General features: G+C 52.9%; 2 protein-coding genes across 4 annotated transcripts; one reads left to right on the forward strand and one right to left on the reverse strand.

Moving 5' to 3' along the window:
* Nucleotides 1-198: 198 nt before the first annotated feature.
* Nucleotides 199-3,462, forward strand: Tprg1l (tumor protein p63 regulated 1 like). Its single transcript, XM_021655271.2, has 4 exons — nt 199-530; nt 621-797; nt 1,498-1,651; nt 2,363-3,462. The coding sequence occupies exons 1-4, from the start codon at nt 256-258 to the stop codon at nt 2,555-2,557; spliced, it is 801 nt and encodes a 266-aa protein (XP_021510946.1). The 5' UTR covers nt 199-255; the 3' UTR covers nt 2,558-3,462.
* Nucleotides 3,463-3,587: 125 nt separating this feature from the next.
* Nucleotides 3,588-16,641, reverse strand: Wrap73 (WD repeat containing, antisense to TP73). Of its 3 annotated transcripts, none has more exons than XR_009590409.1 (13): nt 16,492-16,641; nt 13,838-13,990; nt 12,880-12,996; nt 10,729-10,801; nt 8,729-8,832; nt 7,994-8,080; nt 7,721-7,855; nt 7,561-7,638; nt 6,106-6,211; nt 5,157-5,282; nt 4,570-4,761; nt 4,084-4,303; nt 3,588-3,968 (listed from the first exon to the last, which is right to left on the reverse strand). XR_009590409.1 is itself a non-coding variant. In XM_060378956.1 (13 exons), the coding sequence occupies exons 3-13, from the start codon at nt 13,859-13,861 to the stop codon at nt 4,161-4,163; spliced, it is 1,185 nt and encodes a 394-aa protein (XP_060234939.1). In that variant the 5' UTR covers nt 13,862-13,990; nt 15,675-15,895; nt 16,492-16,614; the 3' UTR covers nt 3,989-4,160. The 3 variants fall into 3 exon arrangements, 2 of the variants coding, with proteins under 2 accessions (XP_060234939.1, XP_021510924.2); XM_060378956.1 differs by lacking the exon at nt 3,588-3,968 and adding an exon at nt 15,675-15,895 and having other exon boundaries at nt 3,989-4,303; nt 16,492-16,614; XM_021655249.2 differs by lacking the exon at nt 3,588-3,968 and having other exon boundaries at nt 3,989-4,303.
* Between the last annotated feature and the right edge of the window lie 655 nt (nt 16,642-17,296).

Below are 17,296 nucleotides of genomic sequence, written 5' to 3' on the forward strand. Positions count from 1 at the left end.
TTGAGTAAACAGGAAGTGGCTCCGCGCGTGGCGGCTGCTTCCGGCCAGGGGCGGGGCAGCCGTGATTATGAATGGCAGCACACGGGGCCAATTGCAGAAGACGGCTGAGGAAAAGCCAATCGCGAGGCGCGATATGCGAAGCCGGAGGCGGGGTTCTGCGCGATGCAGCCAATCGGGAGGCGGCGAAGGGTGGGACGCAGCCGGGGTGACGCCGGGGCGGCGGCCGCGTCCGTGGAGCCGGCGGGTGGCGGCGCAATGCTGCAACTGCGGGATACGGTGGACTCGGCGGGCACGAGCCCCACGGCGCTGCTGGCGGCCGGCGAGGACGCGGGCGCGGGCCGGCCGGGGGCGGGCACGCCGCTGCGCCAGACACTGTGGCCCCTGAGCGTCCATGACCCTACACGCCGCGCCCGTGTCAAGGAGTACTTCGTGTTCCGGCCCGGCACCATAGAGCAGGCGGTGGAGGAGATCCGCGCCGTGGTCCGGCCTGTGGAGGACGGCGAGATCCAGGGGGTGTGGCTGCTGACCGAGTAAGCCGGCGCAAGTGCGCGTGGGGGCTGCGGGGACGCTTAGCAGGGAGCGGCGGGGCCCTTGGTGACAGGCGGACCTCTTCCCTCCAGGGTGGACCACTGGAACAACGAGAAGGAGCGGCTGGTGCTGGTCACCGACCAGTCACTGCTCATCTGCAAATATGACTTCATCAGCCTTCAGTGCCAGCAGGTGGTCAGGGTGGCACTTAGCGCGGTGGACACCATCTCCTATGGAGAATTCCAGTTTCCTCCGAAGTCGCTCAACAAGTAGGTGCACGGGTCCCCAGCGGACCGCGTAAATGGTTTTGTTTCGGTCTTCGGTGAGCTAAAAGGTCTCATCTTGAAAGACCAGTGGAAAGGACCTTAAAATAGAAGCTGGTGCTTTCAGGGCGGCCCAGTACTTCCTTGAGAGGGATGCTGGCACAGTCTCTGCACTGAAAACTATTTAGGATATGTGGAAGCAGATCAAAGCTTTGTTGAGTCCAGAGTACTCCCCATAGCCGGGCATTTTACCTCCAGCAGGAAGGAGACACAGGGTATGTGTTCAGTTTTTTTCTGGTCGTTTAAAAGAAAAGCATATTGATCAATTGATCGTACTAAAAATTCGATAACTCCATAAACACCCAACAGCCATTTGCCAAGAGCTGGTCGGCTTGCTATAAAAGAATTATTTGAATAGGGAATCCAGGAAGCTAATGGCTACAAACTTCAGCATCATTCAGTAACACATTAAGAAAAAAACAGTCCATAGTTTGGCCAGGTTGAACTGTATACCTGTTTCACAGGCTGTAAGACGACACTTAGTATCATCAAGACACTGACTTCTTACACTTTGAACGAATGTGAAGTAGCTAGTGGAGACCATCATTAGACCAAATCACAGCTTTCCCAGCCATCCCTGATGCTGCCTGCAATGTTGTACTCATGTGGTAAGCAAGGCTCTCTCTCCCTTTCCCCCTCCCCTCAGGCGAGAAGGCTTTGGGGTTCGCATTCAGTGGGACAAGCAGAGCCGCCCTTCTTTCATCAACAGATGGAACCCCTGGTCTACAAACATGCCCTATGCCACCTTCATAGAACACCCGATGGCTGGCATGGATGAGAAGACAGCGTCCCTGTGCCACGTAAGCAGACCCACACCCTGGGCCCCAGCAGCGACTGCTTTATCCTGGGCTGTGCCGTCAAGTGTAGGCCCTGAGGGGCAGCTCCTGACACCTGGAAACTAGCCAGTGTGGTAGATAGGGGCCTCAGGGAGCAGAGGAAGACCCCGCCCCACTGCAGGATGCTCAGTCTGGACTGGGTAGGTTAGCACGGGAGAACCCCACAGTACAGTTGAGTACATGGGAGAGGTGCTGAGGGAGCCCTGAGCACAGTGCACTGCTTACTGTCACACTCTGGACAGGTTACAGCAGGGCTGAGAACGTCCTGTCATGAGGTGATAGTCCTCATGAACTCCTCCTCCTGTGATGCTTCCTGTCACTAAGCACACAGCGCGGCTGGGGAGTGCACCCACCACTCCACAGCGTGTGTCTGTAATAAGGTTTGCTGCCTGTTGCGGTGCTGTCCGCCTTGTCCACCTTGTCTCAGGTCACTGAGTCTGGATTGCACTTTAGTGAGAGGCTGGTCCTCTCTAGACTGGACTTAACAGGAGTCCCATCGTAATGTTTGCACAGGATGACTCAAGATGATACAGCTCTTAGAGGCTGGCCTGTCATCAGAGGTGTCAGACTACATGGTGTTTGGAAGGACTCGAACTTCTCAGAGCCCTTCTTCCCCACTCAGTGCACACCTGTTGTCTTGTCTTGAGGCTAAAGCGCTGTTTATTCTCTTTAAAGTTGGAAAGCTTCAAGGCTCTTGTAATCCAAGCTGTCAAGAAAGCCCAGAAGGAAAGCCCCCTGCCCGGACAGATGAATAACGTGCTGGTGCTGGAGCGCCCTCTCCTCATCGAGACCTATGTGGGGCTGATGTCCTTCATCAACAACGAAGCCAAATTGGGCTACTCCATGACTAGGGGCAAGATAGGCTTCTAGAGAGCTGCATCCTAGGAAACCAAGGTGGTGGGGACTCTAGGCGTCACCTCACGCCACCCACAGTGGCTGGAGGGAAGAAGGGCATTGCCCTTTTATGTACCTGATTAGAATAGTGACATTAATTCTATATATTTAGTAGGATATTGACACCTTGAAAACATGATCTGTAAAGGCAGAATGACTGGCTGTCCCATGCCACTGTGTTTCTTCTGTAACTCCACTCGTTTTCTCCAGTGTCCCTGTCGGGCATGTTCTTCCTGCCTGCGCCTCCAGCATGCTGAGCAGAAGGTGCCGGCCCACACCTGCTGTGTCACAGGGCGGAGCAGTGACGGCCAGTACACGTGCATTCACATTCCCTGTCAAGTTTTGTATTTTGAAACTCAGCTTATTTTTTAAAAGAGCTAAACACAACAGCAGCCAGCGGACTGGCCACCAAGACAGTCTGCCTAGAGCTCCTAGTGAGTGTGTCTGACTTAAAGTTACACTTTGTAAGCTAATTTACGTTGTGTTAATACAATAATTTTCCTAGGCCAGTCTCATGATCCAGCCCCTCCCGGAAGTCACAGTGGTGGGTTTATATCTGTATCATCCTGTCTCTGTTTAAAAGGGACTGAATACCTTGGTTTAAAAAGTGCATGTTTATAAGTAAACAGACAGGCCTCCTGGAACCCCACCAACTGAGCGTTGGGCTTTGGCACGCCAGCCACCACAGCTTGTCCCTATGGCTCTAGCACTTGTCAGTCTACTGTAGATGTCGGCCTGTCACTTTATTACCTCTGCCACAGCTTTAAGTTAACCAGCATGGATGTGACCAGAATGTCATGGCCTGTGAGGAAGGTGACCTCAGATGCACCTAGTCTTCAGCCTGTGCTTTTGGTCTTGTAGTAAAGACATTTAAAATCAAATGGAGTTGCTCCTTTCTGAAGTTACTACCAACCAAAGACTGTCTTGAGGCCTAAGGAACTGAATCTTCTGTGACCCTTGTGGACCCTTGCCAGTAGTCCTCTTCACAAAAGCTCAGAGGGGCAAGTACAGAGTCTAGTTGGCACCCTGTTCACCAGGGCCAACATTCTGGTCTGGCTGCTGTTGGGCACTTGCTAGAGATACGGCTGTGCTGGGTGAGCGGGGCACTGCCGCTCTACAAGACCCAGGCCTCCCCGCAGAAATGACTCGCAAGGCCGGAGAGCTGGCCAGCTGTTGTGGGACTTACAGCCCAAACGGGGACAGGCACGGGCTGGGCTCACAGCACTTCCGAGCTCAGCAGAGGGCGGACAGTTCCCACAGTGGTCCACCCTTGTTCAAAGCACTCTGACTGAAAACGGCTCAGGGGACAGCAGAGCCATATGGGAGGTTGGTGTTACTTCAGGATTCTTCATCCTCCAAGGCAGACCTTGAACCTGTGACCTAAGGCCTTGAAGAAAAGGACCACCATTGTTCCATGGATTAGCACATACCTATTTTACATTATAACTTTATACATATTTACAGAAACACCTCAGAAAACTGGGCAGAATATCCCATCCCACCTGGAGAGCCTATGTAGCTGTTGCTAGAGTTGGGATCAGCAGCGCCAGCACCCGCTGCCTCAGTTTCCACTCAGGTCTTAGGCATGGCCGTCCCGTTGTCCACAGGCTGTGCCAGCCCCCTCCTTGGTCTCCAGGAAGCAGAGACAGAAGTGATCCTTATTCAGGAGGGCCAGGGCGTCCCCACTTAGATGCCAGCACAGTCCAAGCACAGGAAAGTCACCTAGGGAGACGGGTGGCCAGTTAGAAACCAGGCCCTGTGGGAGGAAGCCTGTGCGTGAGGAGCGTGGCAACCCCATGCGTGGAAGCCGAAGCCTGTAAAGCGCAGGGCCACAGGCTCCCTGACAGGAGTGCACACCAGGTAAGGTCCTGTGAATCTCCTCCACGATGTGCAGGGCGCGTGGCGCTGACAGGTGGCTGTAGGTGTCAGCAGGTGGACCTGAGGCCAGCCTGTGCTGAGCCCACGTCCCTGTGGTGGGCTGTGCTCACCTTCCCCGGGAACCTGCGCGGACACACAGCCTGCCGGCGACCACAGGCACACCCTGCCCCCTCCTGTGCAGATGGCCAGCCGTGGCCGCTGCGGGTCCCACTGAAAGGAGCGCACCGGAGACGAGTGCTCTAGCACCGCAGACAGCTTCAGCTTCTCAACGTCCCACACCCAGACAGCGTTGGGGACATTGTCTGCAAGGAAGCAGAGAGGACACGTCAGTGCTGGCCCTCTGCAAGCAAACTCTGGCTCTTGGGGACCAGCGCCCAAAATGAAGAAAAGGCTTCCCAAGGCTACAATCCCTCTTTCCTGTGGTTTTGATATTTGTAGAGGTTAAAAAAAAACAAAACCCAGACTCATAGAGGGCAATGCTGGACCCCTGCTCCTGTGCATTGAGAAGGCCTGCAGTAGGAAGCAGGCAGGCAGCCAGGGCATGTGCTGACTACCAAGGAGCTGCTGTGCAAAATGTCCATTTCAGCAGAAAGACAGGGAGACCAGCACACAGCTACCCTCCTGATTCTCCACTCACTTTTCTTGGTGTCAAAGGGTACAGTGAGCAGCTAACCGTGCCCGTGAGTGTGACACTGACCGTTTCTTGTTGCCAGGAAGTAGCTGTCAGAGCTGAAAGCCAGCATTCCCACACCCATCCTAGGGTTCGCTCTGTCGGTTACTGGCTTTAGAGTCTGCAAGGAAACCGGCCCAGAGGCGATCTCATCTGGAATACCAACAGGGAGGACATGCTGAGGGAACTGGTTAAGGATGAGGAAGGGCAGGCAGAGGGAAGGGAAAACACGCCTAGAGCATGGGAAGGTTTGATGGTTTTGGAGCAGCTGAGCTGTGAGGCCTAGGGGACATTTCTGCTGCCTACGGGGCCCCAGTGGGGACAGGACAGTGCAGTCTGGAGCGCAGAAGGGTATGCGCTTGCTCAGGTCCGCTTTCTGAGCTGGTCCCGGCTATGTGAATCCGGCGGTTCTACTCACTTCCAGCATCATGGGACACAGATGGCCACTCCTTTCCAGCCGGGAATGAGAGAACCATCAACAGCAGACGATGGCTCGGTAAATACAGGCCACTGTGAGCAGCACCTCAGGCCTGGCTGCCCACAACCCTCCAAGCCTGCACTACACAGCTCATGTCCCCTCACACCTGCAGGTCCCTGTCCACTTGCCTGCAGGCAGGAAGTCAAGCTCAAGGTCCCTATTCCAGAACTGGCCAAGCCACTGCTGTGTCTGCTCGTGTTCTCTCTGCCTCCGAAATCCCTTTGAGGTGCCCTCAGAGCACTGTATTTAAAAGGATGCCTTAGAGTGCCAGGACTGTTAGCCTGGGCTACAGTGACAGGTGAGATGAGGCAGTGACTGCAGTGTGGGAAAGGTGGGCTCGCAGGGGAACACACCTGTGAATGCTGCAGGGCTGAGACATGGTCTCATCCCCCACCCCAACAAACCGCGCCCGAGAGAGAGGTGCTGCACTTGCGGACAGAGGACCCTCATCTAAGACAGAACAAGCTGCTTTCCACAGCAGGCACAGCCTCTGCTTACATTTGCTCTCTGAGGTAGAGAGGGCACCAGCCATTGCTCGGGGTGGCGGGAAGGACAGATGGCCCAACCCCAGCCGTGGGATCTTCTCAGCTTCCTTATATACAACCTGAAAAACACAATGTGGACGCTCAGCGACCAGGACCAACAAGAACGGGGGAGCCCAAGGGAAGCTGGCTCAGCCTAAGTGCCAGTAACAAAGTTAACTGGGCAGAGGCAGCAGCCAGTCCCAGCCTTTGCAGTGAAGGACAGCTGGCCAGGCTGTCCTCGGGAGAGGGGGACCAACACTTGACTGTGTTTACACGGTGAACCGCGTCACAGCTGTGCAGAAGCAGCCTGTGTGTTCATTTCAGCATACTGAAGAATGACGGGGCCAGGCCAGAGGACGGTGAGTAGCCGCAAGGCTGTGGGAGCAGCAAACAAACAGGCCTCACGGACGTGGTGCTAGTGTGGGGCTGCCTGCCTGCCTGTGGCACTACTGGACCTGGTAGTAACTTTAAACAGTCGGTGGAGAAGGCCGCGACGGGCCTGACTCGTGCTTCCTGCTCCCGGCGCTGTAAGAGCAGCTGTTCCACCATTCATTCCCAACCACACTGTTGCCTGGCACAAAGCAAGCGGTGAAGGACCGGAACCTCAGGAATGAGGAGCCAAACTAACTTGCTCTTTTAAGCTGACCCTGTCTCGGGTATTGTGTGACATACAGCCGGCTCATACACTAGGTACACCACAGTCCCAGGTGGAGAAACTGCCATACACGTGAGGAGACTTAGACGCAAGAGCCACAGGCAGTCTGAGTAGCCAAGTTCAACCAAGACTGCTGGAAGAGCACCCTGACTAAAGCCCAGCTCCTTCCTGCACGGCTCTGCTGACACAGCCTTTGAGACAGCTGGGCCCTGAGCCGCGCCTCAGCCCTGCCTTGTCCAAAGGGAGCAGAGATCTGCCCTTGGCCCTGACCACTGACAGAAGACAGGGAGGACCCAGCACCTGCGCTGCAGAGTATTCCTTCAACCACTTGCAGGCCCTGGGCCTGGGCTTCCCCGCCTGAGGCCCGCACAGAGCGACTCTCCTGGCCCCGCCTGAGGCCCGCACAGAGCGACTCTCCTGGCCCCGCCTGAGGCCCGCACAGAGCAACTCTCCTGGCCCTTCCCTGCTTGTCTGTCTGCTCTATGCTGGTAGAAGTCCAGAGCACAGGGCCTGGCAGGAGGCAGATGCTCAGGGCTCCCCAGCTTCTTCTGCAAACACCAGGGATCTGCAGATGACAGCGCATGAGTAAGCACAGCATCTGCCTAGGACAGAGGCACAGTCCAGAGGAACCTAGACCAGACACACCTTTGACCAAGGAGTGTGTGAGGGTTCAGGAATGGGGAAGACAATCCCACCGCAACGGAGAAAGGTCAAGAGTACCCTACAGCACTGGACAAAACACTGTTGCTCAAGTGAGGATGTGTACAGACTTACTGTCTTGGGATTATTAATAGTTGCAGGATGCCCAAACTCCGTGATCATCTTCCAGGTCACATGATTAAGGAGGCGAACCTGGGAAAGGGACCGTGATAATGACATGCACACGGCTAAGGGAGCTGCCAGTGTCCCACACCCTAAGCCATTTCCATTGTACCTTTCCATCATAGCTCCCAATGGCCAGGAACTGACTGCTGGGACTCCAAGCCACAGACTTGATGCCCAGGGACCACTCATAGGCACAGTACGCTGCCAGCAGGCGGCCGTCCAAGGAGTAGAGCAGAACCTTGTACTGCAGGTGAGACATGTGGACACGTTGCAGGCGCTGAGTGCAGTGCTTCGGCGCCCGCAGCCCGCTGCACTGGCAGCACACAGGTACCTGCCGGTGAATGCTCGACCAGAGCAAAGTGCTGCTCGCCATGTGCTATACCTCCAAGCAGGTGTCCCACGCTGCCAGCACACAGCCGTTCGGGGCCCACTCAATCCCTGAGAGATCCTGGGTGTCTGTGTCAAAGTGCTTCCAGACAAGAAAAGGATGACAGTTTGAAAGCATTTCCTTAGATAAGTGCATTTGTTTTATAACTAATGATTCTGGCTCAAGTATCACTTCACACACACAGAGCATGTGCATGCGGTCCTCGTGAGCGCACACATGCCAGTGCCGACCGTTCTGGGCAAGGCCCGAATCCCTCATCCCCAAGCCCAGGTCCAGGTGTACCTGTGCTGTCCTCACTTTTTCCTGCCTGGCAAGCCTCACCTGCCCTGCCTGACCCTGCTTCCCCAGTGCTCCCTCAGATGTTCCTCCAACCATCTGACACTGACATGTGCTCACGGGTCTAAAGCTTGTGGACATGGAGGGCAGTAACCCAGGGTCACAGCTCCTGAGGCGTTCTGCCCAGGGCCAACTCATTCCTCCCAGTGAGGCATTCCCTTATGCAAATAAGACAGTTCAAAGTTCATGCCAACTTCTAATGTGCACCAACTCTGCACCTTGAGGTCTGGATCATACTTACTGTACACTAATTAAAGTCACATACAGTACCCCTGCCCTCTGGCCATGGAAACCCCATCATTCTGTCTACACAAGGAATTGCAAAGAACCCTGGGATCATCAGCAACACTGGTTCCACCCCTCTTCCTGGCCATCAGGAGAGGACAGCCGTACCCGGAGGAGCTGCCAGTCACTACACACGAAGATGCTCACGTAGTCCTTACAGTCTCGTCTCTCCGCCAAGGCCAGGTATCGGCCATCCCTGGTGAAAGTTATTCCTGTGGAAAGTAAGGGAGACTGGAACCAGAGCACATCGGTGACTTTTTTAAAAGGGATGAGGGAAAGAACCAACCGAGACATCATCAAGGAAATCTGACAAGCAGGGGCCTCACCCCTCCTGCAAGGCAGGTGGGTGATTCATTCACAGGAGCTCTGCAGGGGCCATGAATGAAACCCATTGTGATGAGTCACAAATGGCCCTGAATGAATGCAGGGCCTAGTGGGAAGCTAGGAAACTGCAGGGGACACTTGGTGGTTAAAAGCCAGCCTGCTGTTGCGCGCGCGCGCGCGCGCGCGCGTGTGTGTGTGTGTGTGTGTGTGTGGTGGTGGTGGTGCACGTGTGTGAATCCACACACATATATGTCATGGCATATGTATGTGTGACGGTTAGAGGATAACCCTGTGTGTCTGTATTTCTCATCCACCTTGTTTGAGACAGATCTTTTGCTTGCAACTACATATGCCAGTCCAGCTGGCCTGCAAGCTTCTGGAGTTAGTCTCCACCCCTCATTTTGATAAAGGAGTGCCGGAATCATAGACTTGTGCTTGGCCCTTATGTGGGGCCAGGGATTTGAAATCATATCCTCATGCTTGCACAACAAGCACTTTATATACTAAGCCAGCTCTGTAGTCTGTAACTGCACTTCTTTTTGGTTTTACATTTATTTTTATTATTTTTAATTAGTGTGTAAGTCTGTGTATTGGTATGCACACAGCCTGCAGGAGTACCTGTGGAGGCCAGAAGAGTCCCCTTCCCCTGAAGATGAGGTTAGAAGCAGTTGTGAGTCTCCTGACATGTGTGCTGGGAACTAAGTTAGAGTCCTCTAGAAGAGCAGTGTGTGCTCTTAGCTACTGAGCCATCTTTTGAACCTAATCATTTCAAGTAACTAAAACTCAGATGACTATTCAGAACAAACTTACTTTAAAGCATTAGTCAATTTTTCCAGTCCAGTCTGAGGCCAAGGTTGTAGCTTCATGATTGACAAGAACCCTTCAAATAACAGGACGAGGGAACCACCTCCACCCAGGCCCACCCAGACTGTTCTTCAGATACAGTAACACTACAAAAATCAACACAAACCTACAATGCATTTCAGTCCTCTGTGATCTGCAAGCTGCTCCTGGCAACAAAGGAAACAGTAACAAACCCAGTGTGTCTTGTTCCCTCTTCTGTAGTTTCTGGGTTCAAGGGCAACACTGCTTGCCCACCCTGTCATCCAAAGTACTCTGCCCAGCCTTCCACCTTCTCCCAGGAGGCAGTGAGGTTCTCTTTTCCCTGTCTGGCATGCTCAGGTGTGACAGGGTATGATCCCCTGACAGAAGAGCTAGAGATCTCAGCTGAGGATGGCTCAGCAGTTGAAGACTTGTATTGCTTTTCCAGAACACTGGTCCTCAGCACCCAGACAAGCGGCTCACGATCCCTGTAACTCCAACTGACATTCACATAATGTATAACGTACAACACACACACACACACACACACACACACACACACACACACACACACACAGAGTTAGTGGAATGAAGCTTACAGCTAGGCACCAAAGGCAAGTCCTTCCAAACTCTAGTGGGAGGGAGGGAGGGAGGGAGTACCTGTCTAAATGGAGTAAAGGGTCTCCCTCCCAGGATGCCACTCCTCTTTGCTACTTTCCAGGGCATCCTGTTGTCAGGGAAATGGCATGAACACGCTCTGGCTTACAGACATAGGGAGGAACAGGCACAGGGTGAGGAGATCCAGGAGTACCTGAGGATCATCTGAGGGCATCAAGGAAGACACAGCGATGGAGGCTGGCTGGGAGCGGGTATGCTGATGAAGCTACTTCTGTCTCCTTCCATGACAGAAGGGCCACACTCTCAGACTAGTTACAAAGACAGCGTGTAAGAGGCAGACTCACCCTGCTGACAGGCTTTGGGATACTTGATGTAAGACACAGATTTTGTGCACAGGGACCAGACAGTTATTCGCAGCTACCAGGGAGAAAGGGAGAAAGATGGAATTAGAATGCGTCCCACTTTGGAAAGAGCTTTCTAGCTAAAAAAGATCAAGACGGACCCACGCTACACAGTCACATGAAGCTTAATTTAGTACAGCTGCACAAAGCAGCCATGAGCACACCGTCACCCATCATCAGAGGGGAAAACAGGCCACAGTGTAGGGCTGGGGACATGCTCAGGGGAAAAGCCTTCCTGCTTGAGGGAGCAGTGGAGTTCAGAACCCTAGCACTCCTGCAAAAGCCAGGTGGGTATGTGGCCTGTCTGTAATCCCAGGGTCCTCGAGATAGAGACAGGCAAGCTGGTTGGCCAAACCAGCAAAACTGGAGAGCTCTGGGTTCCAGTGAGTGGCCGGGCCTCAAAATACAAGGAGCAGAGTAACTGAGGAAGATGGTCGACAGCAGCAGCAGGTGAGCTTGCAAATACAGGACACACATCCGACATTTACCAAAACCCCCCAAGGCAACATCACTTCAGCGCTCCTAGACTGGCAGCCATTGCAAATCCTGAAGCAAATCCCTGGAAAGCTGAAGACGGCCAGTCTGCAGTAGCCAGGCAGGACCCTCTGCCACTAGACAAGACACGGAAGAGCCACATGGCTCCCCAGGACTGAACGCCCAGCAGCACAATAGCTGAGTATGCTCCGGCAAGCCTTTCCTCACACGGAGTGAGAGCAGCAGCCGTGTCTGCCAGGAGGGTGATGCACAGGGCTATCTACGTACTGTGAACTGCTGTAAACCACCCAGTGTCATAGGCACTGCAGACCCCAAGACTCAAAAAAAAAAAAAAAAAGAGAAAATGGCTACTGTGCAATGCAGCCAAAGGTGCCCTCTGGAGGCCCGCAGGCTCTCAAGGCCTGGAGGTGCCCTGCAAAGTGTGCGGGTGAGTCTCCTCCATGGCTTGGGCACCAGCAGCACAGTGCAGCTCTCTTTGCTGCCTCCCCCTGCAACACCCTCACACGGGCATCCTGTCTCTGAGGGTGACCAGTGAGCCAACTGTCGTGGGTGGAAATGTGTCCGACTCTTGGTTGTGTGTCCACTCTACCTTCTGTCATGCCTATGGGGTCACCTCCTGGCCACTGAGCATGGCTGGTGGTAACTGAAGTCTGTGGGACTTTTAAAAAGCTAAAAGTTAAAGCTGGGGATAAGAGGGGGCACGGTGGACAAAGCTTCAATCTCAGTAGTCACGAAGCAGATCTCTAAGGACTTGAGGCCAGCCTGGTCTACATAGTGTGTTCCAAGCCAGCCAGGGACACACAGTGAGACCCTGTCTCAATACAACAAAAAACATGGGGACATTTTTCAGTGGCTTCCTCAGGGTGTCCCTGGCTATGACATGACATTCCTCTACACCTGACTTAAATGCCACCAGCAAAGTGGCTATGACGTAGGAGGTTAACAGTTATAGGTTAACAGTGTCAGCCAGTGGCTGTCTGTACCGTTTACTCTGTTCAAATGTTCTTTCCATTTCAGTGTGTGCTTAACACGGGTGCTGAATACGTGATAAATAGTTCGTAAACTTTTCCTTTGGGCCATTAACAGAAGGTCTGCGCCCAAGTCCATGAGACCTGGAGGCTGGATGTTTGTCTACAGAGCTCTAAGCATGAAGTCTTCTGGCCAAAGCTGTCTAGAAAACACTTGAATGAACCTCTGAATAGCCCAGACCACATGTCATGTTAGCATACCCAGTGCAGAGAGGCGGGCCTCGCCCCCAGCCTCTCACAGCCTGTTCAAGAAGACAAAGTTTTCCCTGCTTACACTGATTCTGGGGTAGAAGTACGTGTATGGTCAAGAGGACAGCTTTTACAAGCTGGCTCTCTCCCTCCACCACGCACGTTCACAAAATCAACCCAGGCGGTCAGGCTTGGCGGCAAGAGCCTTTAGCCACTCAGACATCTTGCCACCCCCTTTTGATGCTCTGCTTTCATTTAAAATGGGATTTAAAAAATCATTTTTATGAACTGTGATGTACATCCTACTCCAGAACCCAGACTTCCACAACCCCAGGCTCTTTTAGGCACACAGGACAGAATGGGCTGCGTTTGGCCAACTCACGTGGAATTCAGTTGTGTTCAGAATGTGGCGGCCATCTGGACTCCAACAGGAAGCAACCAGCCCTGCAGAGCCCTCATCAATTTTGCAGTGCCATTCTGGCTGCTCCAGTGACCAGACCTTGATTCATAAAAGAAACACAGGGTTGCAAGCCAGCTGTACCACCCAGGAAGCCTCTGCGCAGGCGAGGACAGGGCCTTGTTACCTCAGGTCATCCAGGGACAGCAAGCCTTACCTCTTGGTGACGTCATTTCATTGGACTTTTAGCGGGCCTGCTTACGTCCCCATTCCTAGGACCGCCTGTAGTCAGGCGCCGTGACTAATGAACCACTGCCTGCTAGCCCTTCCTAAGACGCCCTGTCCACGTTGCTCCACTGCTGTTGGCAAGTACCTTTCCCTCTGAAAATCATACGTGCAAAGACCAACAACACTTTAGCCTTTTCCCCACATCAAAGTATCTGGAGTAAACTGTTAGAGAGCATTGCATTTTAAAGAAGGCGACTTTGGGGGCTGAAGTGATGGAGAACTCTGGCTGCTCTTCCAGAGGGCCAGGTTCAATTCCCAGCACCCATAAGGCAGCTCATAACTGAAACTCCAAGATCTGACAGGCTCACACAGACATGCATGCAGACAAGACACTGATGCACACAAAATAAATACAGCATTTTAAAAAGAAAAGCAGCTTGGAGTTTCATTGCATTCCCCGACTCAAACCTGAAAGGGTACCCCGACTCCTTCCTAGTTACGCTCCTGGAAAGGTTTCCTAACTGGAACTCTGCTGCAGCCACAGCACTAGACCAGCACACACGCCATATGAGTGCAGGTGCCCCATCCACACATGGGACAAGCATAAGTCTTGTTTTACATGTGCACATGCCTGCCTACACATACCACATCTGTAAGTGTCACATACCTGCACAAGGCACATATCTGTACACTCTCCACTAATACACACACACACCTGCACAAGCCCCCGTCGGTACATGGCACAGAGGATGAAGAGGGAGTCTGCTGACCACTCTACGTGCTGGATCTGGTCCAGGCATGTGTGCAGCTGAAGGATCTGAAGGGTCTTCACATCCCGGACCACCAAGCGGTACTGGACACAGGAAGCCTAAAACACGAGGCAGAAAGCACTTGATTGGAGTCTCAGAAAAGTGCTGCTGTGGCCATCTCCTTCCCTCAGATCTGACATGTTTCATGTGGACCAAAAGTTACAGAGCTCATCCCAAAATGAGTCAGAAAAGGAGGAAGTTGGAAATTACCAGCCAGGTGGTGGCGGCACACGCCTTTAGTCCCAGCACTCAGGAGGCAGAGGCAGGTGGGCCTCTGTGTTTGAGGCCAGCCTGCTCTAGAGAGTAAGTAGGAGAACCAGGGCTACGCAGAGAAGCAGAGAAGCTCTGTCTCAAAAAGATTCACACACACACACACACACACACACACACACGTATATATTCATTATTATATTTTTTTTGTTTTTCTTGCTTGGGTGTGAAGCTGCACTCCTGTAATCACCACACTAGGGAGATGCTCAGCTACTTTCTGAGTCTGAAGCCAGCTTTGTACACTACACTAGAGTCTAAAAGCTAAGAACTTGCATTTGCCTCAACAGCAAGTTTGGATCCCAGAAGCCAGATAAAACTGGTGCACCGGTTTATAATCCGGTTCCTACAGTTTGAGGGGAGCAGAGGCAGCTGTGTGGGCTCACTGGCCTAGTGTATGCAGTGGACAACAAGAGACCTGGCCTCCAACAAGGTGGAAGGTGAGGAGTAATGCATGGGGTTGTCCTCTGCCCTCCACATGTGTGCTGTGGCACACACACACTAACACAACAATGCACATGTGGCGTAGTCACACACTAACACACGTGCATGTGGTGCAGTACAGAAGCCATATTTGTCTTCAACGGAAAAAGAGAGCAAGAGGGCCAAGTGCAATTTAGAACAAGGACCTCTCCAAGCATTCTGTTCACCGGGGAGTTTTGTCAACTGTGACCAGTTACAACGGATTCCTTATGAACCAATGAAGACACTGAAACTGGAAACAGGCTTGCTCTGCCCAGTATTTAGGGCAAGAATGGCAAGAAAAAAAAAAATCAAGAGTTCTACAATATTTTGATGAGTGGGAAATCCCATACACAGGTATCAATAACCAAATGCAACCTCTTGGCTGTTCGCTAAGACTTTCAAGATCAGTAATACATTTTACCCCAATCAGCTGGATGGTGGTGATAGTGGTGCACGCCTTTAATCCTAGCACTCAGGAGGCAGAGGCAGGCGGATCCCTGAGTTCAAGGCCAGCCTGGTCTTCAGAGCAAGTTCCAGGACAGTTAGGGCTACACAAAGAAACCTTGTCTCTAAAAACAAAAAAGCCCAACTCTGTGGAGGCCGTGGAGAAAGGTAAAACATGCCAATGTGTGGTGCAGTTAATTGTCTCCTTCCACTTCTAGTCCCGGGGGCTCAAGCTGCAGGCCGCATGGCAATACCGTCACCTGCTAAGCTATCTCTATCCTGACACTTTACACTCTGTTACAATGAAACATAAAGCGAGCAAACAATGTCTCAAAGGCCTGGACAGATACAGCAGGAGTGTACATTAAATCAAGACAGCCACAGTCACCTTTAACCCCAGCACTCAGGAGGCACAGTGGACAGATGTCTGAGTTCAAGGCCATCCTGGGCTACAGAGGAGTTCCAGGGCAGCCAAAGCTACACAGAGAAACCTTGTCTTGAAAAAAATGATAATAAAAAGGTAAGAGGATAATAGATAAATAAAAGCGTGCTAAAAAGTATGATTACATTTGTATGTGGCAAGGGTCGTGTACTAGCTGTGGCTTATGAGGAGGTCAGAGGACAACTTGCAGGAGTCAGCTCTCTTCTTCCACCATGTGGGTGCTGGTGATGGAATTCAGGTCATCACCCTTGGTGGCAGATACCTCCAAGCCACTGGACTGGCATGGAACCAGTTTTTATAAGACGTGAGCTTTCCTGATGGCTTCCCAAGGTCAAGTGTCTGCCTTCTGAGAATGCACAATGGTCATGTTGGTGGATCTTGAAACTTAAGAACAACAGTAATTTGAACACTATTCTGTCACCCACAGATTGGACAGCTAACATCCAACCTTGGGACTGAAAGCTATCTATTTAAATCTAAAGATCACAAAGGAGGGCACCATTTAACTAGCTTACAGGCAGAGAAAACATAGACTATGCTTTTTGTGACAAAAAATAACAATGACCTGGCATCCCCTGGGCCCCATCACCTTATCACCTTACCCAACTTGAATGAAGTAAACCGGAGCATGGAGGCTGGCACCCGCCAGCCCGAGCCACCTGCTCCAGGTCCTCCTTCCCCACCCTGGTCACCTGCCAGGATCCCCTCAGCCCGGCCTGGGTCTCTCTTTAGCTTCGGGTTCCTCTTCCCTGATCATATATCTATCTGATTCTCCCACGTCCGGCCCGAACCCCCTCCACCCGCCTTCACCCCGACCAGTCTGGCCCGAGTTCCCCTGACCGGCCCCCTCGGGCCCCCTTCCCGACCCCCTTCGATCCGCTCCGGGCCCCCGGCACAGGTCGCGCGCCCACACTGAGGTTCCTCCCGCGCGCCGCGGCTCACCAGGTACTTGCCGTCCGGGGAGAACCTGCAGAGCAGGCCCGAGAGCTTGAATGACTCGGAAAAGTTCATGGCCCCGGCGAGCCCGGGCTCGGCAGCTCCGAGGTAAGGCCGGCAACCGCCGCGGGCCGCGGGCGGAAGTACGGAGGCGGAAGCGAGCTGTAGCCAATGGGAGCCTCGAGCGGCCGCGCGGCATTGTGGGGCGGGAAGTCCGAGCTCGCGCCATTAAAGGGGCCGAGCGCCTTTGCGCCATGGGGGATCTCTGCGAAAGCCGCGAAAGGCAGAGCTAAATTCTGACTTCAGATAAATCACAATATAAATATACTCCCAAATGTTACATGGGACTTAAAGCTAAAAGCCTCCCCTATTTGGAATTCAGATTTAACTAGACGTCTGAATTTGTAAACATTTATTTACATATAAATATATATTTATGTGTAAGTACCTAGTGCCGAGACACCCATTTAGCATATAACAAAGTTTCTGTTACGGGGTGGGCTCGCGGCTCGGCCGGCCGAGTGCTCACTTAGCATACGCGGAACCCTCGTTTTCGTCCCTGGTACCGCATAAACTCCGCACAACGGTAACGGACCTGAAGCCAGAGGCACAGACAGACGTTCAAGGTCGTCCTCCGCTCCCTATAGAGTTTGAGGCCATCCTGGCTATATGAGACCCTTTCTCAAACGAAACAGAGCAAAGCGTAGTGTCTCCTGCAGTTTATTTTCTATGTAACGTGTAAACACAGGGGTGCTCGGAGGCTTTGTTGAGGGCAACCACCTGCAGCGCGGCCTCGGGACGCTCAGGGGCT

The sequence above is a fragment of the Meriones unguiculatus genome, chromosome 3 (genome assembly GCF_030254825.1).
Source record: "Meriones unguiculatus strain TT.TT164.6M chromosome 3, Bangor_MerUng_6.1, whole genome shotgun sequence".
Taxonomy (NCBI): Eukaryota; Metazoa; Chordata; class Mammalia; order Rodentia; family Muridae; genus Meriones; species Meriones unguiculatus.